General features: G+C 45.8%; 2 protein-coding genes and 1 pseudogene across 5 annotated transcripts in view; 1 reads left to right on the top strand and 2 right to left on the bottom strand.

Moving 5' to 3' along the window:
* The window catches only part of PDE6D (phosphodiesterase 6D), a 45,393-nt gene extending 42,970 nt beyond the window's left edge, over positions 1-2,423 (bottom strand). The window contains exon 1 of one of the 2 annotated variants that reach the window (XM_014862514.3): positions 2,167-2,423. In XM_014862514.3, the coding sequence (XP_014718000.1) occupies positions 2,167-2,216 (50 nt within the window). In that variant the 5' untranslated portion in view covers positions 2,217-2,423. The remainder of the gene's footprint in view (positions 1-2,166) is intronic. The other variant, XM_070489412.1, reaches the window with a different exon arrangement.
* Positions 2,424-2,787: 364 nt separating this feature from the next.
* Positions 2,788-27,591, top strand: COPS7B (COP9 signalosome subunit 7B). Of its 3 annotated transcripts, none has more exons than XM_014862518.3 (7): positions 2,790-2,989; positions 8,831-9,008; positions 12,660-12,735; positions 14,997-15,085; positions 16,824-17,026; positions 18,913-19,018; positions 26,362-27,591. In XM_014862518.3, the coding sequence occupies exons 2-7, from the start codon at positions 8,847-8,849 to the stop codon at positions 26,518-26,520; spliced, it is 795 nt and encodes a 264-aa protein (XP_014718004.1). In that variant the 5' UTR covers positions 2,790-2,989; positions 8,831-8,846; the 3' UTR covers positions 26,521-27,591. The 3 variants fall into 3 exon arrangements, with proteins under 3 accessions (XP_014718005.1, XP_014718004.1, XP_014718003.1); XM_014862517.3 differs by lacking the exon at positions 2,790-2,989 and adding an exon at positions 6,987-7,141; XM_014862519.3 differs by lacking the exon at positions 8,831-9,008 and having other exon boundaries at positions 2,788-2,989.
* LOC123278429 (large ribosomal subunit protein eL28-like) lies at positions 9,593-10,573 on the bottom strand (annotated as a pseudogene).
* Positions 27,592-27,849: the final 258 nt, after the last annotated feature.

Here is a 27,849-nt window from a genome sequence, read left to right as displayed (position 1 = left end):
ATAAAAAAGATCGATATAGTCAATATGGAAACAGTATTGTCAACACTGTTGATAAGGGAATATAACAGTGCTTTCCTTTTGTAGTAAAAACTTCTTAAAACAGACACTCTGAGAGTTTACAAAAAGAATTTACCCAATAAAAGGTAGACAATAGGTAATTTCTTCCTAAAACATTAATTTTATTTTTTTCCTGAAGGTAGCAGCAAATCCTAGAACTCCCTTCCATTTCCGTCATAATCCTCAGATGCCAATAAAGGCTATCAGAGGATAAGCATTCCATCGCTCCCACGCTAACCTTTTATGTGGCAGCTTCCCCTGCAATTTAATCAGCTAAGGTTAAACTTTCACTGAAAGCCCGTTTCTTGATGCATTAACGTCATCACTGAATTGGTTCATTTACCTTCCCTTCTAGTGGGCTGACACAGGCTCTGCTTTCTATTCTTTCCCAGATTTGTCCCTTAGCCTCTTTCTCAACAGGTTCAAGAGCCAAAAGTGTGAAGCTCGAACTTTCCCTTTCTGCTTTGTTCAAAAGCCATTAAAAGGACCCCTTCTTGTTTTCAGCAACATGTTAATTCCAATCAGACAAAAAACTTCTGAAATCTCTCCATTCTCCATAGTCTCCAGTTTACTGTCTATAGCATACATGCTAAGTAACAATACAAATTACTTAAGGGAAAAATAAAATCCATGTCACAGCTGTTGAAACACTTCAGCCATCCCTATCTACTTATAGGCACCGTTATGAAGAGCAACACGGAAAGGTACAGGGAGCTATAAAAGAGCCTATCACGAAACTTCACTGCATAAAAGTACTGAAAGTATATCATGAATGGCAGTATGCAAAGGCAATAATGCTGTCCATTAAAAAAAAAATACACAGCAGGTCATCTTCCATTTGAAAAATCTCATTTGTACATAGAAACTTCTTGGAACTTTTTTGCCTTTTGTGTTCTAAAACTGACTGCCAACTTGGTGTCTTATTATGACAAAGCAATTAAAATGTGCAGGGGTGAAATGGGCATTGTGAACACACACAGGCAGCTCGGAGAACAGCGCTTTACTAAACCTCCAGGGGAGGAGCCCTAAAGGGACGACTACATTTTCACTGAGAGAGGAATTTAAGAATGTTCCATATTGTACGCAGAGGATGTAAGAAGAGATTAAGGTCAGCAGGAAAATGTAAAATTGGAATGCACAAGATTGCATTTTTTTCATCCTCATCATATGGTTAGAGATTAACACTCCAATAAAACACAAAACTTCCTCACTACATTAAGAGGCTTGCACAAGAGGCACCACACAGGCCTAAGGCAATGATTTCTATATCCTATCGTGCCCCCAATGTAATCAAATAATTGCTGGACAGCTCCACCATGTCTACGCGTTAACCACACACGCGAGCACGCAAAGACCCCTTTGCCAAGAGTTCCAGGACAAGACCAAAACCCCTCAAGGCATCTCACGCAAAAGTTTGGGGTCCTCATTTTCTCTGGAAAGAAAACTGGAGGGAGAAGCAGCGACCGTCCAATGCCTCAAAAGGCCAAGAGAGTTCGATCTGGGACTTCCCTCTCCCCACCTTGCTCTGCTCCAGCCCTGGAAGGAGCCACAAGTGAGGAAGAGAAGTTGCAGAAACAAGACGGGGGTGGGGTGGGATGGGATGAGATGCGGGCACCCGAGAGAGTTTAACACAAGCATTTGCGTTTGTCCCACACAAGGTCACTCGCTCCAAGCCACTTTTCCCTGCTCCAGCGGAGGGCTTCCCGCCCAAGAGGCTGCTGGGCTTCAAGGCCAGCCCACCGCGTCCCCTCGGCCCTTCCCCGCGGGCCGCAGCCCCTTCCCGGCTTCTGCGTGCGGGCCGGAGCTCGGACCCACGCTGGCCTCCCCGCCACCCGTTTCCCACGCCCGGCGCCTCTCCCTGACCGATTCCGGGGCTCCGCCGCTTGCACCCCCGGCGCTCCCGTCAACGTCCCCTTCATGCCTCAGGACGCCCCTTTCCCCGCCGTCAGAACCCGGTCCCGCCAGGGGCCCGGGACGCCGCTCCTTCCTTCTCCTCCGCCCGCCCTCTCCTCGGCACCCACCTGGCGCGGCCCCCGTCCCTGGCCCGTGTACTCCACGAGCGGCCACCTCCCAAGTCCTCCCGGCCCCGCCCCGCTCCCGGGCGGATACAGTTTGAAGCCCCTCAGGATCTCCCTGGCCCGCTCGTCCTTGGCTGACATGATGCGGCGGCCGCCGCCTGCGGCTCTCCCACGCTGGCCCGGAGGAGCCTCGTAAACGGTGCCCAGCAGTCGTGGATAGAGCTGCAACCCGGCCTGAAGACCTCGGGCGAGCAGCGGTAGCGGCCAGACCCGGACTGGCCTCTCTCTCCCCTCAGCTCCCGCTCCTGATCCCTTCTCCTTCCCTCTAGCCTCAGAGCGCCCGCCCCGAAGCCAATGGAAAGCCCGTCTTTGCGATTGGCATCCTGGCCAGCCAATAGAAACACTCAGCGGCTTCGAAGGGAGACGAGGAGCGTCAATGGGAAGGGCCCTCCCCTGGAAGTCCCGTAGGACAAATTTTTCATTCGGTGTTGTTGCCTAGAGTTTGCCCCAGCGGAGGGTTGGCTTCGGATCTGCAGAGGCTCGAGGGGCCCGATTCTGCTGCTGGGCACACAAGGGCTCTGAGATGACAGCGGGTTGCACCGTGCGATGTGGTGAAAACTACATTTCCCAGCATTCTAGGGGATTGCTCGGGGGACCACAGATCCCAGAACGCAACAAAAAGGCCCAGGGACTACAAATCCCAGCATTCCCTGCAACCTAGTCCTCTGTAACTTAGACTCCAGTGTGCCGCGCAGTGTGCGCAAATTCGTAAACCTTACCTCAGGTTTGGTAGTTTGTGAATCCCGGGACTTGAAACCAGGCAGGAAGACCCTCTTCACCCTCAAAAGAAGATGACAGCCCACAGAGAGGTAACTTCTGTTTACATGGAACTCAGAAGTCTCCTGCAAATCATGGTAAGCCTGCAAACAACAAACAAAAACACTAATTAAACCATGAAAGATAATATAAAAAAAATGACTCCTTCAAGTCGTGGTTGTTTGTTCGTGTGGGGCGTCTTTTAGTGTTTTGCAGGGGTTTTTGGTGTGCTTCTGCGTTGGGCTGGGAGAGATATCGATAGTGTACTCAGAATATCAGTACAGGAAGGGACTTTAGAGAATTTGCTAATCAAACTCCTGTTGTTTTACATATGAGGAAACTGAGGCCCCGAGAGGCGAAGAGATTGTCCATGAAGTTAGAATTCAGCCCTCAGTCTGCTGACCCGCAGTCTGGACTCTTTGCACCACACTAGGGTGGCGATATTTTTAGCAGCATGGCTACGTGATTTTTATTCTTCCTGGTAAAGTTTCCCCAACCAGGTTGAAACACCCAGAGGTTAGGTAAGCATTTATTTGGTGGATTTCCTCCAAGTGAAGGAGTGTGATGTTTATCTTCAGTCTAGGTAGGACTTGGTGTTTGGGTTTGTTCTTTGTTTGTTGCTCAAGGTGACATTTCATGTGATTTCAGGAACTAGGTAATATTGTAGTGTAAGCTAAGGTTTCCTGGGAGATGTTCTATCTCTTTTCCTAGGCCTGCCTTCCTCTTCCTGTCCCCCTTTCACCTCTCTGGGCACCCACCCAATGTTTCCTTCCGTGTAATTCAACAAACAGCTTTTTCAGCTGTCGTTATTTGCCAGGCTCTCTCTGGGTAAAAGATGAAAGTCATGGTCATTGCCACCAGGAAGATAACCATCTATTTAGGGAAATAAGGAGACTCAACTGAGATTCAAGATGGACTGTGATAAATGTCATTTTAAAAAAGGCCATCAGAATGCTACAGAGGCTCTGATGGAGAGATTTATTCCACATATTGATGGAGGAGGTGGCATTTGAACTTGAAGGATGGGTAGGATTTTTTTCTCTGTTAAAAATTTTATCTTTACATTTTTTTGTTAATGAGGTATAACATACAGGAAGGGCACAATATTTGCATATGTATACACCTGTGTCACCACCCCCCAATCAAGATACAGAACCTTTCCAGCACCCCTTGTGCTTCTTTCCAATCAGTACTGCATCCTCCCACCCAGTAACACTCTTCCGACTTCTATTACCACAGCTCAGTTTTGTCTGTTCTTGAATTTCATTTAAATGTAATCATACAATATGTACAGTATGTCTGGCTTTTTTCATTCATCAATATTTTTGTGAAATTCATCCATGTGGTATGTAGCAGTAGCTTATTTTTTTTAATTGCTGAGTAGTATTCCATTGTATGCACATAGCACTGTTTATCTATTCTATTGTTGATGGGCATTTAGGTTATCAGTTATCAATTTTTGGCTTTCATTAACAAAGCTTCAATGAATTCTTATATGTTGCTTCTTGTGGACTCATGGACTTATTTCTAGGAGAGGAGTTGCTGGCTTGTATGGTGTGCATATAATCAGCAATAGTAGATATTGCCAGTTTTCCAAAGTGTTTGTACCAATCTTCGCCTTCATCGGCAATGTAAGAGAGTTCTAGTTGACTCTTATCCTTGTCAATAGAGGGTATTGTCAGCCTTTTAATTTTAGCCATTTTGGCTAGATGTGGTATTTCATTATAGTTTATTTACATTGTCTCTGGTGTTGAGCACTTTTTCATATGCTTACTGGCTATTTGAATGTCCTCTTTTTGTGAAGTGCTTGTTAAGTCTTTTGCCCACTTTTTAAATTGGGCTGTTGGTCTTCTTACTGATTTGTAGTTCTTTATATAGTCTGGATATAGAATTCTTTGTCTGATACATGATTTGCAAATATCTTTTCCGAGTGTGTGGCTTATCTCTTCAGTCTCCTCCTGGTATCTTTTGATATACATAAACTCTTAATTTTAATGTAGTCCAATAGTTCGGTGTTTTCTTTTTTGATCAGTGCTTTTTGCATCGAGTTTAAGAAACCTTTGCCTACAGGGTTAGTAGGATTTTAACAGGCAAATATGAGAGAAGAGCATTGCAAAAAAGAAGAGAGAGCAAGCTTGAGCATAGACCCTGGGATCAGAGAGGGAGGGTGTAAATCGTGTTGGGCATGGGAAGGCGTGGAGTTCCGGCTGTAAACAAGCTAGGGTGAAACAAAGCTGGAAGGGCAAGAGGGAGACATACTGAGAAGGGCTTTAACTGCAGTCTTGAGCCTGGACATTATTCTGGAGGAAGTGGAGGCTCTGCCAGAATATTTATGAATTCAAAGAGAACTTAGTTGTCTTCCTTCCGCCACCAAATTTGCCTCTTCTCCTCCACAGCCCTGTTCACACCACCTCCAGACAGCTCTGGCCTCCCCAGCCAGAATCCCGGGTGACATCTTCCTTCCCTAGTCCTGCATTCAACTGGTCACCAAGTCTGACAGATTCTATGGTCTAAATGTCTCCAAAGTGTCCCTTCTTTTTCATGCACAACTGCCGCTACCTTTGCTCAAGACCTCTCAATCTCTTATCTGGAGTATATCAGTCACCTCCAGAGGTCCCTGCTTCCACTACTCTCCACATCCAATCCATTCCTAGAGCAGTTAATGTGATCATTCTAAAATGGCAATTATTCATACCTCTCCAAACCTTAAAAACCCTACATAGCTCCCCAGTGCTCTTAAAATGAAATAAAAACTCCTTTACGTGGCTTACGCCCTTTATGATCTGCTTGCTCATTCTTCCAGGCTCAACTCGAGACTCATCTCCAGAAGTCTGCCTTAAATCACCTCTCCCCAGGGCACAGTCAGGAGAGCCTTATCTGTACCCCTAGCGTGTGTGGTAGCCAGACAGGCCTGTCTCTCCCAGGGGGCTATGAGCTCTCCCAGGTGGGAACTTTGCTGTATTTAGGTTTTTACTGGATATAGTGACTTGCATGTGGTCTCCAAGACCCTTGATGACCCGATTCCAGCTCTGTAGCCCTCGTTTCTCACCCCTGAACACAGGATTCCAGCCACTCTGGGTTTCTTTCCGACATCAGTATATGCTGCACACTGCAAGCCTCTGTGATTATAGTTACTGCCCCCTTCTCTTCCCCTTTTTGCCTGGAAGATGCCTTTTTTCTCTTCTCCGGTATTCTCTTCTGTGCTTCCAAAGTGTTGTCATCTCTCTCTCCTAGCACTTAATACACTGAAGCTTTCTGAGGGCAAGAACCTTATCTTCATATAAACTTCTAGAACATAACAGGTGCTAAAGAGATTTTTTGAATAAATGAATAGGTTGGTGCCAGGCTCCTGTGCATCTGTCTGATTTCTGCACTCTAATGGGCAAAAGGCAAATATGCACTCTAAGGCACAAAAGGCACCAAGACCTGAAAGTCTGTGGTGCATACTTTAAAGGAATCAACTTAGGCATTCAGTTTATGTAGCATTCCTTAGCCGTCTTCCAAGGGAGTCGGTAAGTACCAAATGCAACCCCACGAATGTCATTTCGGTCACAGAACCATAGTTGGCTCAACCCACCTCTTGTTTATTTTAAAACGCTTTTTGAATAGAGTGCGAGAACGTGGTCTTTGGCTTCAGATAGTCTGGGTTCCAATCGGACTTTGCCACTTAGTGGCTTTTGGATTTTTAGGTTTAGTTAAGTCACCTGAAAAATGGGAATAATATTACAGGCCATAGAGGAGTTAGGAGAATTCGACGAGGCAATGTATAGTACCTGTCGCATAGGAAAACGCTCAATAAACGGTATTGTTAATAGGCTTAATATGTCTCTGGACCCCAGGGCAGCGGCAGTCGCCATAGGGAGCTTCTGAGGGGTAAGGCTCCGCCAGACGGGTGGATTTCAGGCCCAGGATGGTGATGGCGATGGTTTGGGCCCCAGTACTGCCCAGGTTGGATTGCTCTGCTCAGGTCCCTCCCCACCCTGCTCCTGGATTATACCCCGGGCTCGGACCCTCTGTCCCCGGCCCGGGCCTCACGGGAGGTCTGAGACTGCGAAAGCGCCCGGGGGAACCTAGTGTGGGCGGAACTCGAGTGCAGCGGCGGGAGGCTTCCGGGGGAGCCGCAAGGGCAACGGGTCGGCGGAGGCAGAAAAGCGTCGGACGCCGGGCCGATCATGGACGCTTGACAACCTGCGGGCAGGCGCCGGGAGGCTGAGCCAGCGACCCAGAGGACGGAGAGGCGGCGAGGACAGGTAGGGGCTGGCGAAAGGGCAGGGCCCGGCGCGCCAGCCTAGTTCTAGCCGTCCGACTTCGCGCTCGCCGACGGGAAAGCCCGCGGCCCCACAGCCCCGCCCCCGCCCCGGGGAGCGCGCCCCGCGGTGCCTCCCTCCGCGTCCGCGGCCCTGCCGGGAGCACGCTCCCTGCCTGGAGTCCACCACGGCTAGCGACCCTCAGCTCCCGCCCCGCGGCTGCTCTCGCTTCCGCACCGCCGAAGGCTGCCTCTTTGCCCCTCTGCCGTTATCAAAATAGCGCTCCCCGCGATGGGAATCCATCTCCCTGTGTCCCTAGCCTTCTCCTCGGGCCCTCCCACTCCAGAAGAAAGCGACCAGCAGCGCCTCCTTACCTCTTTGCCTCCACGGACTTTGCTCCTTAGGCCGAGATTATCTTGAGGGACCGAAGTTTCTGTCCATTTCTGTACCCTCTCCCCACCCCCAGGCCCTTCCCTTCAGTCTCTTCACACGTGTCCACTTGGAAGGGAGGTTTTCGGTCCTCCTCTCCTAACCATCACCTCTGCCCCTTCTCCCTCTCCCCCTCTTCCTTCTCTCTCCTCCTTCCCCTTCTCCTCCTCAGCAACCTTTATTCCCTAGCACTTCGCTTTGCTGTTTCTGATAAGAGCTTAGGTAACCCTAAGTGAGGCGGCATACTTGTTTCTCTAATACTGTGAAAGGGCTGCCGCTCTGTGTGCCTGCCTCCACAGGAAAACTTAGTTTCTCTTGCACCCAACGATCCTTCTTTGAATGGTTCTCGGTTTTACTCTCTTATACCTCTTTTCCTTCATTTTGTCACGCTGCCCCAATATGTATCATTTTTAGAGGAATAATCTTTTCTTATGCAGGATCCCTGTAGAGTAGGTAGGCAGTGTGTGTTCGCATACACTCAGCATGTAATTAGATGGTACAGTGGAGGGACCCTCATGTACCTAATGTCTTCGGGATGGCAAAAGAGTATCTTCCTTGTTTTCTCAAGTCTTTTTATTGTCTTCTGGAGGTTTTCTACAAGTTCTGAAGTCATGTTTGGTAAAATGTCGCATATCAGTAGAAGGCCAAATAGAGGGATTTTCCTCGTGGACAGCATGTATTTTCTTAGTTTGAATATGTTATTGCTTATCTTTCAAGATGATTTTTCCGCTTTTTCTATGCTTCAATAAGTTCTTTGATTAAATTCACGTCTTTCTTGTCTGCTTTTTGTGTCTTTTTCTTATCCGTACTTGGCTGTAGGTGAGATTCTAATGACACACTGGAAGCTATAACTGATTGCTTTTGCTCACACCTGCTGCCTCTGTGTATGGGTGAGATTCTCTGTTTCTTAACTAGAGTCTATAAATGAGGTGGATATAAAATGGCTACTGAGAAACTCCTGTGGTTTCTTTAGCTCCTGGTTAGGTTTAAGGGCTTAGAAGGTGCTGCCTCTGGGAGAGGGCTAGATGGGGATGAAGTGGCTTTTACTAAGTGTGTTTCAGACCTCAGAATAAGGACAAAATCTGTTTAACTCCAGGTTGAACCCTACCCATCTCACAAAGTGGTTATAGCATCCGGACTCAGGAGCTGTTTTTCCTTTTTGAGTTCTATAAAGTTAAAGTATTCTGATGTCTGACCCAGCATTAAATAAGCATAGACTTTGTAGAGGAGAAGGAGGAATGACTGAAGCTTTCTTTTGGACAGATCTCAAGGCCGGAGAATGGCAGGTGAACAGAAACCCTCAAGTAACCTCCTGGAACAGTTTATTTTACTAGCCAAAGGTACCAGTGGCTCAGCCCTCACTGCTCTCATAAGCCAAGTCTTGGAGGCTCCTGGAGTGTATGTCTTTGGAGAACTGCTGGAACTGGCCAATGTGCAGGAGGTAAGAGCATTTTCCAAACAGTTTGTCTTCTTTGTTCTAAGCCTTCCTTTGATTCTCCAGGTTTCCAAGGAGTTCCAGGGCTGAAGCATTATGGACCTGTGAGGTGCCCTGTTGAGGGAGGGCTGGGGATTGGTGGGGCAGGGGAGGAGAGCAAGGATGATGTCCTAGGTTCCTTCTAGTCAATATTTTCATCTGAACTTGGGGTAAAACTAGGTTGGGTTGCTAATTTGAAAAATAAAGAAAAATCTAATTGAACCTGATAAATTAGAGTATAAGCATGGACTGATGTTGAATGGGTAGTTTCAGGCATTCTTAGGGACAAAATACCTCCATTGCAAATATAGACAAGGAAGATTGGTTAGGTACATGCATAGCAGAAAGTGATTGCTCCTGGACGTGCAGTGGGTATGAGTAGGGGATATGTTATTCCTGTGGAAAAGGGTGATGTGCTAAAGTAGATGTGTGGAAAAGATACGATGTGACTAGCTGGGAAGCAATCCTTTTTGTTTTGTTTGCTTGTTGTTGTTAAAGCCTTAGGTATCTGATTATGTTTGTTGTGCCTTAAAAATGAGATCTGGTGAAGAATGACCAGGTGGGAAAAAGAGATGTAAAGAAACCTAGACTTTGCAACCCCTCCTTCCCACTTTGGATACTTTTGTATTGATTGATACTTCTATATTGATTGATTGAAAAGTCTGGTGACATCTTATTACTTTGGTGGTTGTGCTCAGGGGTTCTTGGTGGGGTAGGTTGGTTTCCTCTTCATCATCACAGCTTCTTTCTGACTGTCCAGGATGGTGCTGGCTCTGTGGGTGGGTGCCGGCTCTGCAGATGGCTGCCATTTGCAGATCTAGGCGGTACTTGTTCTTGTGGATCACGTGCATGATGCTGCTGAGGGCTGCCAGGGCGTTCCTGTTTATGGTAATCCACACCTAGGAGGTGGCTGGCTTTTTTTTTTTTTTTTTTTTTTGAGGAAGATTAGCCCTGAACTAACATCTGCCACTAATTCTCCTCTTTTTGCTGAGGAAGACTGGCCCTGAGCTAACATCCGTGCCCATCTTCCTCTACTTTATATGTGGGACGCCTCCCACGGCATGGCTTAACAAGCAGTGCATAGATCCGCACCCAGGATTTGAACTGGCGAGCCTTGGGCCGCTGGAGCAGAGTGTGCAAACTTAACTGCTGCACCACTGGGCAGGCCCTGGGAGGTGGCTGGCTTTTGCTGGCCGGTTCTTCACGTCATGACCACTAGGACACCTTTGCTGTTGGCTACTGGCTCCATGCCCACAGCTTGGTGGTGAATCAGCCCATTGTAGCAGGAGTTGTGGGCCTTCAGGTTACTGGGCTGGCTGTTGTATGTGTGCTTATTCCTCTTGATCCGGAAACTGGATCGGGTCCCCATGACTATCCGTTGCAGATGTGTGGACATGGCGTCATCTCCTTTGCCTGCCACAGCTGGAGACAGAAAGAGCCACTTTTATTTTTTAATTGTGAATTTTTATTTATTGTGAGTCTTGCTTGCCAGACTGTAAGCTCTGTGAGGGTGAGATCTACTGTGCTCCCCATTGTTTCTTTACATGAGCTTAACATGTAGCCTGACACACAGTAGGCTTTCAGTAAAAATTTGATATATCAGGTGGAAAAGGAATCTTGTGAGGAAAATATAAGAAAACTGAGTTCATTAAAAAAAAAACTGTATTTTTTAGAGCAGTTTTAGATTCACAGCAAAATTGGAGGAAGGAACAGAGATTTCCTATATGTCCTCTGTCCTCACACATTTATAGCCTCCCCCATTATCAACATCCTTCACCAGAGTGGAACCTACACTGACACATCAGTATCACCCAAAGACCATAGTTATGTTAGGGTTCACGCCTGGGGTTGTACGTTCTGTGGGTTTGGACAAATGTATAGTGACATATATCCTCCATTACAGTATCATACAGAGTGGTTTCACTGCCCTAAAAATCCCCTGTATTCTGCTTGTTCATCCCTGTTTCCCCTCTAATCCTTGGCAACCACTGATCTTTTCATTGTTTTGTAATTTTGGCTTTTCCAGAATGTCATTTATGTAGTTGGAATCATACAGTATGTAGCCTTTTCAGATTGGCTTCTTTCACTTAGTAATATGCATTTAAATTTCCTTCACATCTTTTCATGGCTTGATAGCTCGTTATTTTTCAACAGAAGAGATGACCAAGGAGTAATATGTTCCTTCAGGTTCATGAAAGCCTGAATGAATTTCCCAAGCAGTTGTTTTTTAACGATGGAAGATTGGCTAAGAGGAGATGGATGAAAATTAAAGCCTGAAAGACCTTATTGATTTAGGCCAGTGGGAGACATTTTGGAGTATCTGCTCTCGAAAAGATATTCTCAATATGGCTAGTTTTGTCATTGTCTGTTTGAAAAGTAGGGGCTAGATTTGATGTCTTTCCACCTCTGGTTCAGGACCTCAGGAGGTTCTTGATAACCTGAGAAGGTAGACTGCGTATTCGGATGCCAGAGTTCTCACTGGGGTGCTTAGCAAATCACCTTTATCTCCCCACAGTTTTTTTTTTCCACTTGTGAGCTGGGAATAAGCTAGTGGCCTTTCAGTGGTCTGAAATTATGGATGTAGTTCTTGGAACCTTTTTTTAAAAACATGGTTAGAATTGAGTAGTATTACTATTGATGTCCACAGAATACACTTGGATATTCCTATTTAGACTCTATGAAGTTTGGTAAATTGTGAGTAAAAGAAACACCAGTTAAGGTAACTGACAGCAGAGCAGAGCAGTTCAAGGGAAAATAGTATCTCTTTTGTTTTTCTTCTACAGATGGCTCTTTGCCATCAGCAAAGAGTAAGTAATAAGGAATAATAATGAAGAATAAGTAATTTTAACGAAAATTTTTATTTGGGGCAGCCTGATATCCTGGGTTCCTGTCCCCACCAGGCTCTTCTGTTGCACCTTAAGCTGTGCTAATCTCTCCCAGCGTTTGTGGTCCCCACGTAGTCCTGAGACTTGGAACAACCCCTGCTTTGTTCTGTTTGGATTGACAGTGGCTGTGCTGTACCTGCCAGGCTGGTGTGTAGACAAGGCTGCTCCAGTCTTCGTTTTAATGGCCAGGGAATCCTGAGAAAACACAAACTGCTTCCAATACTTACTGCTTTGTGTGCACACAAGTGTGACAAAAGCAGTTACTTGGTTGTGCTATGTGGAGTGTAAAATATGTATTCCTGAGAGAGAAAAATTAATTTTGGGGCCATAATAATCATATTTATTTTTTTCCCAAAGAATCAAAGAATCAGAAGGGACCTCAGGGACCAACTAATAAAGCTGTACAGAGGCATGGCACCCCCAACCCTCTGCTTGAACCCTGCGGGGCTTGGTAGCAGCGTGGTCTGTGAACTGTTTTCTTTCCTTTTTTTTTTAAGATTTTATTTTTCCTTTTTGTCCCCAAAGCCCCCCGGTACATAGTTGTGTATTTTTAGTTATGGGTCTTTCTAGTTGTGGCATGTGGGATGCCATCTCAGCATGGCCTGGTGAGCGGTGCCATGTCCACACCCGGGATTCGAACCCGTGAAACCCTGGGCCACTGAAGCGGAGTGCGCAGACTTAACCACTCAGCTGTGGGGCCAGCCCCTGTGAACTGTTTTCTTTTCCTCCTCAGCTTGCAGAAGGAGCTAATGCTGCTTATTTGCAGTTGCTGAACCTGTTTGCCTATGGAACATACCCAGATTACATAGGTGAGTTGGTTAAGATCCTCCAAAGATTTGTCTTAATTATGTTGCTTGTTTTGATGTGTTCCCTCCATGAGGATCACGAAGGTCTGGGACATAAAGTACAGTGTGGGCACTTCTTGACCTGGCTGCTTCCCATTTTACTGTGCGCTGTAGGTGACCCCACAGGAAGACTTTCCCTTTTCACCTTTTATTCTCTCTGGGTAAAATGGGTACTGTGTTTGTGCTCATCCGTAAATGTAGCCCCTGTATATTTTTTAGATGAGATTCTTGAGGACTGGTATTTGTAGAACGCTTGGAGTGCCGTGAAATGTCAGAATACCCACCTGTAAAGTATTAAGGCATTTAAAATATTATCTAAATAATATGACTATATTGAAAATTTGGAAAATAAAAAGTCACTCATGGTTGTACCACCATTAAACACTGTTAGGATTATGGTGCTGGACTTTTCCCCTTGCACTTTCTATTATGTAGGCGTAATGAGATTATGTCTACAATTTTGTATCTTGCTTTTTCCTCTTATTTCATTGGCATTTATCCATGTTTTTAGTCTTTTTAGTCATTTTTACTAGTCCATAATCTAATACTCCATAATCTATTTCACCCATTCTATTTTGTAGGTCATTTGAGTTATTTTAAATTAGAATCTTAAATATCAGGAATGAGGTGCATGCATGTCCAAATGCTAACTTACCTTCCACCCAAGCCGTTTTTGTCTGGCTTCCCTTGTTTATTTTAGTGGTCTGACAAAAGCCTGGTAGTTTATTTTAGTGATATGACTCAAGGCCTCCCCTGCTACATCCCTGACTTCCCCTTCTGCCTCACTTTCTTTCTCACTGGTCACTTCTACTTACTCTGCGCTGCTCTCACACTCAGTAATTTGCCACTTGCCAATCTTTCTGACCTTCTCTTTGTTCCAACGAGTGTGTCTTCTGTTTCTCTCCTCACTAAAGAAGCAGCATTGCACAGACTGTGGAACCAGACTGCCTGTATTATATTCCACCTCCACTTCCACTAGTTGTGGGTCCTTTGGCAAATTAAATAATCTTCTGTACCTCAGTTTCCTTATCTGTAAAATGGGAGTAATAATACAGGTCCACAGTCCCTTACCTGCACTCTTTGGGTTAGAAGTTTTGGAATTTAGAATTTTGGGACTTTAAAAAGGTAATATGATGCATATACCTTTTTATGTAACACCCTCGAGGGATATGGGCAGCACCTGTTGTTAAACACATTCATAATTTTGCAGCAAAACAAGTGAATATTCACAAGTGAGATGAAAAGCCTGCCTCAAATCAGGTCAGGAGTTGCCACCACGTGAATTTCAGCACCATGCTCAAGAGAAAAACATTAGTTTGGATTCCCCTTTTTGGAATCCAGGATTATGAATAAGGATTTGAAGACATTGGGAATCTATCTCATGGGATTGTTGTGAGGGCTGGCTGGATGAGTGCGTACTCATGGATCTGTGTGTGCATTTGCACTAAGTAAAGCTTGTTGTATGTGTTACCCATGGCTGCTGCCATTGCTTCTATCATCGTTATTGTTACTACTAAAATTTTCCCATCCTTCAAGGCTTATCACAAACTCCATCATTCTTCCTTTTCCTCTCTTGTACTTCCCCAGTGTGATTGCACTCACTTGCTCTCTCTTTTTCCCCCTTTTTCTTTTTCTCCCTTTCCCCCTTTCTCCCGTTCTGTCTCTCCCCTTCCTTCTCACCCTTTTGTTCTCTTCTGGTAGTTTGTACCTTTCTTCTGATAGTTCTGTCCTGCATTTGTAACTGTTGAAACATCTGATTGTAAAACTGAGGACAAGTCCAGGGCCATTGAGTTGCACAACTCTGGGTGGTTGCTGCCCCTTGAGCTGTGTAGCATAGCAGCCTAGACAAGGCCAATCTGATTTATCTCTGATTCCCCTGAATCACTTAAGACAGTGCATTGCACATAGCAGATGCTCAGTAAAGACGTGTTGAACTTGATTGAATGTCACAAAGGGCACAGATAGTATTCTATTAAGAAAATTGTTGAATCGTTTTGTGCATTCATGCCTGACTCTTCAGGAGACTAAGCTCCTTGAGTCTATTCTTCTTTGGAAGACCATGGGCTTCTCGTGGAGTATTTGCATAATGAATAAGTGAGTCACTTATTCAGAGTCATGACAGTGATTCAGGGGTAGTAGGTTTTGTGTGGGGAGTTAGCTTATTCCATAAAGAAATCCTAATTTTATTTTGTGTCTTGATTTTTGTGGTGGGTGGGACTGAGCAGCCAGCAAGGAGAGCCTGCCAGAACTGAGCACAGCTCAGCAGAACAAGCTGAAGCACCTTACCATCGTGAGCTTGGCATCGAGAATGAAGGTCAGTCCCAAACCCCTTCCTGTCTACCTCCTCACCCAGAGGCAGGTGTCTCATTGCATCAGTGTGGGAGCTCCCAGCTACACACAGTGCAGTCACATCACAAATGCGTAAAATTTGCTTGGCAAAGGACAAAAGAGAAAACGATAATTAAATTAGTGTAGACAATTACTCACCATTCCATTCAGGAAAAGTATGCCCAGGAGGGATTGTGAATCAGCAGGTCTCAGTTCTGGCATGCCGTGGTGCCTCACTTGGTGTGAGCATTTTGCCACCCTAAAGGGAGACTGCTTAAAGACACATGTTTAAAGATACATGTTTTCCTAACAGCAGGGCGTCTCAAGGCAAGTTAACCACTTCATCTGTTGCTCAGTGCACAGTGAACTGTGCCAGTGCTGGAAGAAAACTTGCTAGATCAGACTTACTGAGAGGTAGATCTTTAATATGCTGCCTTCCTCTGGGGATTTTCAAGGTTAATTATACTGATCGGAATTTTTGCTTTATATGCTAAATTTAGACCTTAACTTCTGTAGGATACCACTCCACTACATCTTTCTGAGTTCTCTGCCCCACTTGATTTAGAAGCCTTGCGACCAGCTGCTCATAGCCATTAACAAAGAAGATCCAGGTTCAGTTGATTTTTAATTGATTTTGGCTCTCTGCCCAATCCCAGCCTAAGTGTGTAAAAGTTTTTGTGGGGCTATTTGCACTTTCCCTCTGTGATTGAACTTGAGAGAGATATATTTATTCTTGGATTGCGCTTTCAGTTGCTGAAATCATTGTACCTGCTTGAATTACAGATTTCTCATTCTCAGCCTGGCATTTCAGGGGGAAGGCTTATTTTGTTAGGAAATGAGGACCTGATCTTTTTTCAGATCATGGACTTCTCAAGTGTAGCAAAGAATAGGAGTAAGTTTTTTTCCTCATTTCTGCAACCTGTCATTGTCAGCGCACTTACTGCCCTGGGATTTAAGATGTTTAGTCATCAAAAACCCCTCTAGGAACATTTGCTGTTACTCTCTTCTCTGTATACCTCTTCCTCCTGTCTCTGCAGATTTGATTGCTCTGTTAATTTCCAAACTAATAGTGATGTGTCAGATGATTTGCAGAGAACTGGATGTTTAGGTATCCAGTGGTCTTGGAGTCATGCAGAATGTTGGTACAGCCCGATAAAGGACTATTGTCAGGGAACTGGCGTTGGTTGCAAGTCTGAGAAAACCTGTGTAAACTTGAGGATGACCTCTGAGCTGGCAGTTCCCACTGGCCATCTGTAGGGTGACATGTTATCCTGCAAGTTTCGCTTGCTCTGCTGGGCCCGCAGGCAGTTCGCCTCTCCAGTGTCTGAGATTGTTTGGTGTTTTGTGATGATCCAACATTTTATGCAAAGTCTGCAAGCTTTCAGAAGGCAGTAGAGTGGCATATACCAAGTATTTCCCTTTTTCCTCTGGAAGGATTCTTTAGGATCTCTAAGAGTATGCTTCATAGCATGAAAGCTGAAGGCTGGGTGAAGTCCAGGAGGCAGAGAATCTAGGAGAATGCATTCCGAGGTGCTGTGGTCTTGTTTGGATCCCACAGGTCTCACAGCTCATTTGTCCATCTCTTGTTGCCGTAGAGGTTGATAATTACCACTAAACTGCATTTCTCAAAGCCCTGAGGCAGCTGTTGGCTATGTGGGTAATGCCTGCATTTTCTTGAATGTTTGTCAGTGGTTTTTGTAAATACCACATGGCCTTATCTACAGTGTATCCCCTACTCCGTGCTGCTGAAGGACCTGGAGATGCGGAATCTCCGGGAATTGGAAGACCTCATCATTGAGGCTGTCTACACTGACATTATTCAAGGCAAGCTGGACCAGCGAAACCAGCTGCTGGAAGTGGATTTCTGCATTGGCCGTGACATCCGAAAGAAGGACATCAATAATATTGTCAAGACCTTGCATGAATGGTGAGGCTGAAGGAAGGAGGGATCCCTTCTCTCTAGGGAGGGGGATATCTAGCATGCCCTTCGTGTATCTGCCTAGGGAAATGGGGTCTCCAGGTATCAGCTGGTGCTGCCTGGGAGCTGGGGCCTTGCGACAGGAAGCCAGAGATGGGCGCTGCATTTGTGACTACAGCTGTGTGGCAACAGGAATCATTTCAGGTCTCCCAGTGCCCTGGTTGTAAAACAGTTCTTGTCCTAGTCCAGCTGGGGGCTACTTAATAGTGGGCCGTGAAATGCCCAGGGTTGGCACATGAAGCCTCTGAAGCCCAGCTGTGTGTCGCTGATCCCAAGCTTTCCAAACTCAGCCACAGAGTCTGAACCAGCTCAGGAAGTTAGTGTTGGTAAGATTCCTTGGATAAGAGAACCCGTGTTCAGTGTCAGTAACATGTTGGACTCGTGTTTGTAAAACAGTGTGAGGGATATTGAAGTTAAGGATGGGTTATTCTCAGTTGGAACACAGACTCAAACGCAGAATATTTGATAACCACATTCTGGTATATAAAAGGAAGTGAAATGTTTGCATGTACTCTATTTTAATAGAATTTGATGTTTGCAAGAGCTGTCGCATGTTCTGCAAAGATTTGTTATGGAGTTACTTAAATGATTTGGGGCTTATGAAGCCACCTGGGCTTAGGGGTAAAAGAGGTTTTAGGTGAGTTTTGAAGGAGGTCCAGGGTTAGAGTATGATTGCAGGTGAGGAGAGTATGTTTCCAGGCAGACACATGGTGTGTCGGGGGTCATGAGGCAGAGCAGGCAAGCTTTGTGCAGAGGGCTGGGGAAATTGTTTTCTTTAAAACAGACGGAATCTCTGGCCTGTCCCCAAGAGGAGTAGATCCAGAGGTGTATGGCCCAGTGTTGATCCCCTGGGGTCCAACGCCCCTGAGTTTCCCTCACTTCAGCTACTATTGGTCCCAAGGACATGTACTGTTCACCCCTTTCCCCAAGTTCTCTCCCAAGTCTGGCCCCAAACACCTTCGCTTTATGTCCAACACAAACAGGAGCTTTCAAAAGATCATAAAACTGTTAAATCAGAATAAATGAGAAATAAACTTAGAAAATACCCCCGACATGAAAATTGTCTGGCGTAGAATCTAGGCTTCCACTTCTACTAAAGTGGGCTCTCTTACTCTGTTTTTGAGATGCTGACACAGTTTTTACTGTGTCCATAGTCTGGCTTCCCACTTTTTAGCCCCCAACATCTTTCTACCCAGAGGTGCCATCCCAGGATGCTTACTAGTGCAGATTCTTAAAACTTGTGTTTAGGTGCGGGAGTTAGATTTGAAACAGAATTGGTGTGTAGAGTGGTACCGTAAATATGGCAAAATGTTCACAACTGTTAGATCTTAAGTGGAGGGTAGGGAGGTGTCCATTGTACTGTTCTTTCAGATTTTTCTTAGGTTTTAAAATTTTCAAAGTAAAAAGAGAAAATAAAATAATGAAGAGGGGGATGGCAATTAGGAAGTAACGTAAGTGTCTGAGAGAAGGGGCGATCTCCAAAATAGGATGCTTTTAGAAAATAATGTTTTCTCTTGAGAAAAGTGGTGAATCAGCCCCCCCGTAAAGTTTCCTAATTCATTTCATCTCACATTCTGTAAAACTTTCCCATGGGATACGAAGTTTGGAAATTAAAGCTATATTCTAAGAATACCCTACAACCTCCATGTTTGTCTCCACGTGCCCTGTGTTATGTATTCAGAAACACTTGTCTTTTGGAAGGAATGGAGGGGCAAGAACCCTGGCCAAGGGGGTGTTTCAGGAAGTCCTGGGAGGACTCGGGGAGGGAGATTTCGGAGGCTGGAGGAGAGCTTCCAGGCCTTTCTGTGGCTCAGGGCTGGTTATCTCCTTTGTAGGTGTGATGGCTGCGAAGCAGTTCTGCTAGGCATCGAGCAGCAAGTTCTGCGAGCCAATCAGTACAAGGAGAACCACAGCCGAACTCAGCAGCAGGTAGAGGCAGAGGTAAGAAAGGGAGTGTTTGTTCCCCACTCCAGGGTATCCCTGTCTGTTCCTTCGCCGTGTGAGTCTTGGTGTCGATGAAGCAAACAGTCACCAACAGATAGGCAGTGGGCTAGGTGCTGGGCCAGAGATGACTGGGACATGCTCCCTGCTCTTGGTGCTCCCTGTCTCGTTTCTGATTCTGGTCGGGAGCGGGGGAGCAGGCTTGGAGAGCAGAGAATGTTGTAATTCCTCAGCACATACGCACTCTGCATCTATAGAGCAAGAGAAATGAGTTTGGGGATGGATGTTAAAGACAGATGGAAGGATGGTGGTCACAGGCGCGGTGGAGAGGGGTGCAGTTGGGCAGGGGCATGTGGGGCTTCAGGGCCCTGGTACGGCTCTGCTTCTAAAGCCATGTGGTAGGTGCACAGTGTTCATTTTATTCTTCTTTTCTAAACCGTACGTATATGTTACAGCCTTTCAAAATGTATGATGTATCTCGTACTGAAAAAGAAGAAAGGGAAAAAATTCAATGGATAAAATGCAAATGATGTGTGTGATTGTGGTTTAGGAGCACCTGGGTGTTCAGGACACTTTTAGCCTCTTGGAGGGACACAGCCCCAGCCTTGAGTGCATGGGGGCTTGTTTGTGTGCCTGTAGCCTGGACACGTGTGGAGTGGCCTCAGAATTTGTTTGGAGCCCTTAAGATCAAGATGTTAGCATTGGAAGTCCTTTTCTAGCATGATGGGGCTTGACGTGTTAATGGTATTTAATGAGTTTTATAAATCAAGTGTCCTAGAGTGTGGCAGAGTGGGGCCCAGGATTACAGCTAAGGAACGTAAGAAATAAGTAGCTGTGCCTTTCAAAGGGGGATTTGTGAACTTTGAAGATTTCTTCTCCTCTGTTATATGTACTCCTTGAAGATAAAACCTGTGTTGCATTTGTCTTTGTTAGACCAGTTCCTTGTCCCACCCTACCCGTAGTAGGTCCTCGAGTGTTTGATGTACTGTTTCTGGCACACCCTGCAAGTGTGTCAGTGGACTACTGAACTCTGCTTTTTGTGGACTAGAGCAGGTTTATTTTGGATATACACCCCCCCCCCACTCCTGTGTACATATACATACCTACACTGTGAATTTTCAGTCTGTTGTTAATTTCTAACCCTACTTCTAGCCAAAGGATTACGACCGGCATTTCATTTAGTGTTAGCCAGAGACAAATACAGTGAGGAAAGTGAGCCTGCTGCTCCTCTAATAAGCTGTGTCACCCCCCTCTTCAGTATTGTGGCCTCTTCTCTGACCTGGGGTTGAGGTCTGAGCAAAGTAGGAACGGCTAACCACTCTCTCCTCTCCATTGATTCTTCCCTGTAAATCAAACCCTGGAAACAACTGAGGTTTGGAGACGAAACATGCCCACCTGACCTGCAGTGGCCTGCGTGAAACAAACTGTCTTTAACCTGATGGGTAGCCCAGGAGGACCCTGATCCCTGCTGGCTGCCCCATGGTACCTGGACTGTCACTCACTGTGTGGTAGGTGATAGGCTTGGCTTGTGGTCGTTAGCAAAGATGGATGATACTAGTTTTTGGAATTTGAATGTTTCAAGTGTATTTCCGTGACAAATGGCATCTGAAAAAAGAAGGCACTGACTGCTGTTGAGGCATGACCAATCCTTAGACAATAGTGTAGGCTCTTCAGATTATGGTTATTAAAGACAAGAGAGAGCCAGCCCTCGTGGGTTTGTTACTATGGCCCACTGTTTGCAAACACAGCCATGGCTTCCCCTGCTGGCAGAGCCTGATGCTGCCACCAGGTGGCAGTAAGGATTTGAATAAGGTTGAGAGAAAGAAATTTGAGGAAAAGACCAAGGCTACCTCTGCCACCAATTAAAGCACTCTCCTGATTTAATAATCTTCTAGAAATCTGAAACAGACCCGTATGAGAAGAGAAGGCATGTGGTCAAAGCCTAGAGCCTTGTCAGTTTTTCCATTCTGTGAATGTATGATCTGGCTACTACGTGTAGGATGCTGATCCTCAGCCCAGCTTAAGGCAGTAGAAGGCTCGTCAGGTATCTGTTGACTTGAAAACAAATCTACACAGAACAAAGGTGTAATTCTGTCTTCTTTTGCTTGTATTTATGCTTCTGTTACCCCTGACCTAAATTTTCTAGCCATTTTCTCAACTAAGTTGACCTTTTCTTTAATTGTCCTTAAATTGGATTGTTCTCAGAGGGAAAACCATGATGTTTTCCCCCAAAATCTTGTAACAGCAGCTTTTTTCTGGTGAGTATTAGCTTCAAGAGCCTTCCCTCTTAATGAAGTCACCCTATCACATGCTCTCTTTCACAGGAAGAACACATATTAGTTAGAATTCCAGCATACCTGGGGGAGATAGAACAATAACATTATGAGCTGTTTCATTATCTCTGAGCAGTCACTCTGGAGGGGGACAGTGATTAGTCAAAGCATTGCAAAGCACCTCATTTATATTTGATTTTGGAGTGTGTTTTTCTTTGTATTTGAGTGTGCTTATGTCTGATGTTCTGTGCAATGTCAATGTACAGCTCTTGCTACATTCACAAAATAGGCTGTGTTCCGGTGATGTAGGTAAGAAAGCGTAATTGGACAAAGTAAGCTCTGTTTTCCATTATGTAGGAAATCCCACAGGAGTTAAGTAAGTGACAGATCTTGATGCTTGTTGGCTGTTAGAGTGCAAAACGTGTGCCTCCTGGTTCCTCCCGGAGAGCTGTTCTCCATCTCCCAGCTCTCCGTGTCTGTGTTGCACTTCTCCAATTGTGGACTCTACTTCCTGTTGTTTACCTTTGCCTTGCCTCACAACTGGAAGTTTTCCTTCCCCAGGAGGCTCCTCTTTGTCCTTTTGCCTGAATATTTAAGGTCTCTGATAGAGCTAGGCTGCAGTTTTGTCAGCTGGTGCAGTCCTGTCTGAAAATCCCCAAGGCCCGTGTTTTGAAGGGCTTGACAAACTCTAGGTTATCTGGAGTAGGTGGGACAGAGATGGCCTGCAAGCCAGGCCACTCAAGGAAGAAAAGTGGAAAGAACCAGGGACATTTAGGCCAAAGAAGACAATTTTGTGGGGATTTTTGTCATCATTTGAAGGGCGGCTCTGTGAATGAGGAATTAGACTTCTCAAGAATATTCCACAAAGCCGAAACAGGTTTAATTGGTGGACCTCTTGGGGCAGCCACTCTTGGGTCCCAGAAGGAGCCATCTACAGTTAGACTGCAAGATGCTAGTCCTCTCTTAACTCCCCCTCAACTATGAGAGTCTGCCATTGGTCCAGCAGTCTCCTCTGTGAGTTCTGTGTGTTTAAAATGCTGGTGATCAAGCTGACTTGAGCAAGGCACATCTGTAGTGGAACCCAGTGTAAGGGCCACGTCACTCCTGTGCAGGCCGAGACTTTGTTGAGCATAAAGGGCCTCATTTCTTAGGCTAAGAGACACTTGCCCAGGAAGGCCTGTTTTCCTCTCTGGGGTGTTTACACGACTATGGAGGCCTTCCATTTGTCAGTAGTCTGACTGGAAGCTGGATGTGAAGTGGCACATGAGGCCGTCTGTCTAAGAGTGAGAGGTACTGCTAGGCAGGCCTAGGTTGAGGGGAGGCAGCTGGGCTTGGCCTAGGAGGGTCAGGACAGGTTTGTGGCAGAGGTGCTTGAGTCTGCAGGAAGGGTCGGGGGTGGCTAGCTGAGGAGGAGGCTCACCCAGGCTAGAGTAACGGGTGCAGGGAAGGCAAAAAGGCGGAAGTGGAATGCCTCCCTCGGAGCATGGTGCAGCAGACTAGCAGGGCTCAAGTGGAGGGCGTGTGCTAAGGAGGAGTGAGGGAGGTACAGGATCTTGAGTGACGTTTCCGAACTGGAGAAAGAACCGAGTTTTCCCTTGGGGTAAATCTCATTCCTCTTTTCCTTGTGCACCAGGGTCACTGGGCACCTACAGTGATAGCTTGTTAGGAGCGTGGTTTCTGTAAGAGAAAACTGCTTGAGATACATAGCATTTGAATGATGAGGGGGTGGTGTCCGTGCTTCTATTTATTCGGTCAAATGCTTTTGACAGGATCCTGAATCAAAGGTGTTTAAATAGAATCGAGCCTCCCTGAGATGGGAGGCTGCATTACCATGGTGGGGAGTGATGGTATAGACCGAGCGTGAGTGTGAACAGGCCCTTCTGCGAATGGAGAAGGGTGATGAGCAGGAAGTTTCAGAACTTTTTGAGGGGGAAAAAAAAGAATATACACAGCAAAAGAGTCAAACAGCAAAGCACTGGGGTCAGGTAAGCTGGTCAGCTGTTGAGAGGCCAACAGGGGAGCTCTGCCTTAGTGAGTGGGCTGAATGGGGTGCATGGGGTTATAGTCTGCTCCTTGGGCTGGCAGGTCGGGAACTGGCTTCTCAGCTCAGCCACAGATACTCGACTCCAAAGCTAGCCCAAGTCACCTGAGGCCACGATAGAAAGAGAAATGCCAGCTAATTTCTGCTAGGCTTGAATGACTTATTCTACAGAAACTTAGGTGCAAGAGATTGAAACTAGAACCATTATTTGAGGATTGATTAAATACTTTTTCCTTATTCATGTAGGGATTATGAGACTGAGTAAACCTAAGATATATTAAGTGGAAGAATTGATATAGAAAACCATTTGTAGTATAAGCTGATTAGTAAAAATTACTGCACAAAGAACTTGAGGAAATAAGGTTAAATGGTATTTATCAGCCAAGATAAAATTAAGGAAACTATACTTTTTAATTTATTTTTAATAAAGCTGTTTTACTAAATGGGAAAGGTAATCAATTGCTTGGAAAGATACCATTTTTGGGGTGCCAGCCCCATGATGTGGTGGTTGGGTTCAGTGCGCTCCACTTTGGTGGGCCAGGTTCGTGGGTTCAGATCCCGGGCTTGGACCTACACCACTTGTCAGCCACACTGTGGCAGCGACCCACATACAAAATAGAGGAAGATTGGCACAGATGTTAGCTCAGGGCAGATCTTCCTCAAGCAAAAAAAGAGGAAGATTCGCAACAGTTGTTAGCTCAGGGTGAATCTTCCTTAGTCAAAAAAAAAATGCCATTTTTGGAAATACAGGCCTGGTAACAAAAACTTATTAGTTTTCTAATGTTTTACTTAAAAATAAAATTTTATCAGCTTTCAGGGAAGCCTTAAAACAAATTTCCTTAGACAGTGCATCTCAGGTACTGAAAATATGAGGCATGGATCTTTGTCTTTTTCATTTTCTTAATATGTTTTTAAGTTGTAGGATCTTTTAACACATTGGGAGTCAGAAGTAATTGATATACAAAGAAATAAACTTAAGTGATGCTGTTACCGCCTATTAAGATTTTAATTAATCTTTCTCAGAATACCTAGAAAGCGTATCAAACTGGAGAAACCTTGGAATGTTATTTGATCCAGCAGTGAAAACTGAGAAATCACATTTCTTATCTCCTCCAAGGCCATCAAAATATGCCTTGAAATAAAACAAACAATAACAAATCTCTTTTATAAGAGAAAGCGTGGCGAGCCCTCCACTGCTCCAGATTCTTCATGCCCTGTCTCACCAAGTAACTACTGAACAAGAGAGACAAGCATCACTGAGCCACCGGGAGGAGGTCGCCGGGTTCCAAGCCGGCGCCACATCGTCTGGCAGGACACTGGATAAACCCTGACCAGACAGGCTGCCCTGTCTACTCTACTAGTGCCCACACTACTCTGTCAGTGCTCCTTTAAGAAAGGTTATAGTGTTGATTGAAGTGACAGCAGGGTGGGGCATGGTGGTTCTGTATCTCAAAACAGCAAAAATCAGGATAAAAAATGACCTACAATCCAGTTGAGACTCCTTCTGCAGATGTTAGATCCTCTCCAGCAAGCTACGTGTGTCTCACTCTCACGGTGTTTCATCTCTGCAGTTGTACTCTCTTCTGCTCCAGCTCCTGATGCTCTGACTGCTGAGAACTTTTGACCCTGATGACTCCCTTCTCGTTTCTATAGAAAACCAGACCTGCTTCCCAGGAAACATGGAAGCACCTTCCTTTCTCACCAACAAACATGTACCTTACTCGGCACCAGCCATATCTTCTTTCTTCCTTTTAATGATTAAAGAAAAAAAAAGGCTAATATTTTCTCTTCTGTTTTTTTCATCCCTTTTTTCTTCCTCTCAGCTAGCTGATGGGCAAAGGCATAGAAGACCCATTAGAACTGGGTTGGGGAATGTATATATAAACAGGCACAAGAGTACACAGTTGGTAGAAGTACGAGTTGGTCCAGCACTTTTCAGAAGGCAGTAGAGCCATAGTTATTAAAAAGGAATGTGCAAACCCTTTGATCTGGAAAGCTCACTTCTAGGAATATGTCCTGCACAGATGTTCACAAAAGTACACAAGGTAAGCACAGAAGGCTGTTCCTAGGAGCACTGTGTGTAAGTGAAAAGCAGGTGGCAACCCATGTAAAAATTGTCGAAGATCCCTAATGGGATTGTACAGATGCTACAGAGGATGTGCCTTCGGACATGGAAGAATATTCTGGAGATGCTTAAGTATTTCTGAGCCCCTCCTTTGTTAAGTGAAGAAGGGTCTACTGGAAACGGTAGAGGGATTGAATTTTGCCAGTTCTTTTACTGCATTTTTGTCCTTTGTCACTTAGTTGGCTGAAGTCCCTTCTCTAGTTTATTCAAGAAGGGCTCATGGAGCTGTATTCCCAAAGTTGTGAAAATCTGTGGTTTCATATATGAACAACGATAGTTGAGCATAGCATTCTTGGTCACCCTTTCTTTTTCCAAGGCAGCTTTAACCGGTGTTTCTTTCATGTTCTGTGTTGTACCTCTTTGCAAAATGGTCCACTTCCACTTGGGTTGTTCTCTCTTTTCAACCAATAGAGCATTAGTTTTTCAGATTTTTAAAGTAATTAACTTGCTGAGGAAGATTGGCCCTGAGCTAACATCTGTTGCTAATCTCCCTCTTTTTGCTTGAGGAAGGTTGTCACTGAGCTAATATCTATGCCCATCTTCCTCTATTTTGTATGTGGGATGCCACCACAGCATGACTTGATAAGCAGTGTGTAGGTCTGCGCCTGGGATCCGAACCTGTGAACCCCAGGCCGCCAAAGCAGAGCACACCAAACTTAACCACTACGTGACTAGGCTGGTCCCCGAGGCATTAGTTTTACTTTTTTGCTTGACCTATTTCCACGTATCTTCCAGGAGTAGCCCCTGCTTGTTTCTCCTCATCTGGGTTTCTGAAGATAATCTCAGATTTTCTTGCAGAGTATTCTGGCTCCTTCCCTGGGTGGCTCCCTTTATAGTAAGAACAAGTCTCAGTGAGTTTCTCATGCTTACAGGCTGAGCACACCAATTCTGTCTCTCTCTCCAGGTTACCAACATCAAGAAGACACTAAAAGCCACCGCGTCCTCCTCAGCACAGGAGATGGAGCAACAGTTGGCCGAACGGGAATGTCCCCCTCATGCTGAGCAGAGGCAGCCCACCAAGAAGATGTCCAAAGTGAAAGGTCTGGTCTCCAGCCGCCACTAGGGCCGGCTGGGGCAGCTGGCACTCACCAGGCCTGGGTCAGGTGGGGAGGGGACACCAAGGGCCTATTTCCTCCCCTCTCTACCTTCAGTGAGTTCCAGACCTGCCCGTCCCCTCACCAGCACCTCCCCACCCTGTTGGTACTGTTCCAGAAGAACCGTTAACTCTTTTTCCCTCGCCCACTCCCTCCTTCCCTGTTGTTCCCTTCAGACTCAGGGGCTCCACTGATGCCATCCCAACAGGGTCAGACACTGCCCAGCTTCCCTCCAGGAGGATCTCGTCTCTGTTTAAGGGCTTGTCTCCTTCCCAGTTTTCTTTTGCTCCATGTCATTGTGTCAGGCTGGTCATAAGCCGGAGGCATCTTTAACCGGCCCACCGGGATGACTGCGAAGGAGGCCCCTCTCTGATGAGGAGGGGGTATTCCTCCTCCAGCCCCGTGTACCACAGTACCCACAAGGGTGCAGGCGATCTCTAGCCAGGTATCAAATGCTTGTCCCTCTCCTGCCTTGTTCCTTGTTGGCAGCTCCGATCAGGCCATGGAGGGATGTGATGCTGGGCTATGTTTACTAAACCTGCGGGTTTTCAGCCTCTTAAGCCCAGCTCTGATCTCTCAGTTGGGAGCACTGGGTTGGCTAACATCTGGTATCCTGGCACCAGTGAAGGGCGCTGTGGGTCTGCCTGGTGGCAGAAGTTTCTTCCAGCTTGGTGTTCTCTGCTGGCCATGCTTCCTGCTGCCTCTGACTGACTACTCAGACTGGTTTTCAGTGTGAAGTCCCCAGCTGCACACTGGGGCTGTCTGCCAACGTTTGCTCTCCCAAGATCTTTAATTCCTCCTGGCTGCATTCGTGGTGGGGATGGTGGTGCCAAGGCCCCCCTATCTGGTGAAGGACCTGTTGCTGCTTCTGTCTCTTTCCACCCCTTCCTGGCTGATGACCCAGAGCCCTCTGATGATGGCATTCTCCTGGCAAGAGAAAAGGACTTGACTAGCCTTTCTGAACTTGAACAGTTTCAGGTTATATTTTAATTTTTTTTTTGTACAGGTTCTGATTAATACATTTCAACATGCTTTTTTTCCCCTTTGTGTCAATATTTGTTATAGACTAATCGCCGGGGATTTTTATCCTGGTTGGAGGGTGGCGTGTGTGTATGTGTGTGTGTGTTATGTCTTTTTAAAGGGGAGGTGGAGGTCCTGGACTGATATTAAAGTTCGTTGAGGGAAAAAGCACATTTTAGAACAAAAAATAAAAGTGTAGATTTACTGTATCTGACTTTGGAGTGCGGGGTTGCCTAGCTGGGGGATCTTGAGGGGCTGGGATTAGGGCGGTTCAGGGA

This window comes from Equus asinus, chromosome 19 (genome assembly GCF_041296235.1).
Source record: "Equus asinus isolate D_3611 breed Donkey chromosome 19, EquAss-T2T_v2, whole genome shotgun sequence".
NCBI lineage: Eukaryota > Metazoa > Chordata > Mammalia > Perissodactyla > Equidae > Equus > Equus asinus.
The sequence above is the reverse complement of the archived record's forward strand: the minus strand, read 5'-3'. Positions and strand labels throughout refer to the sequence as shown.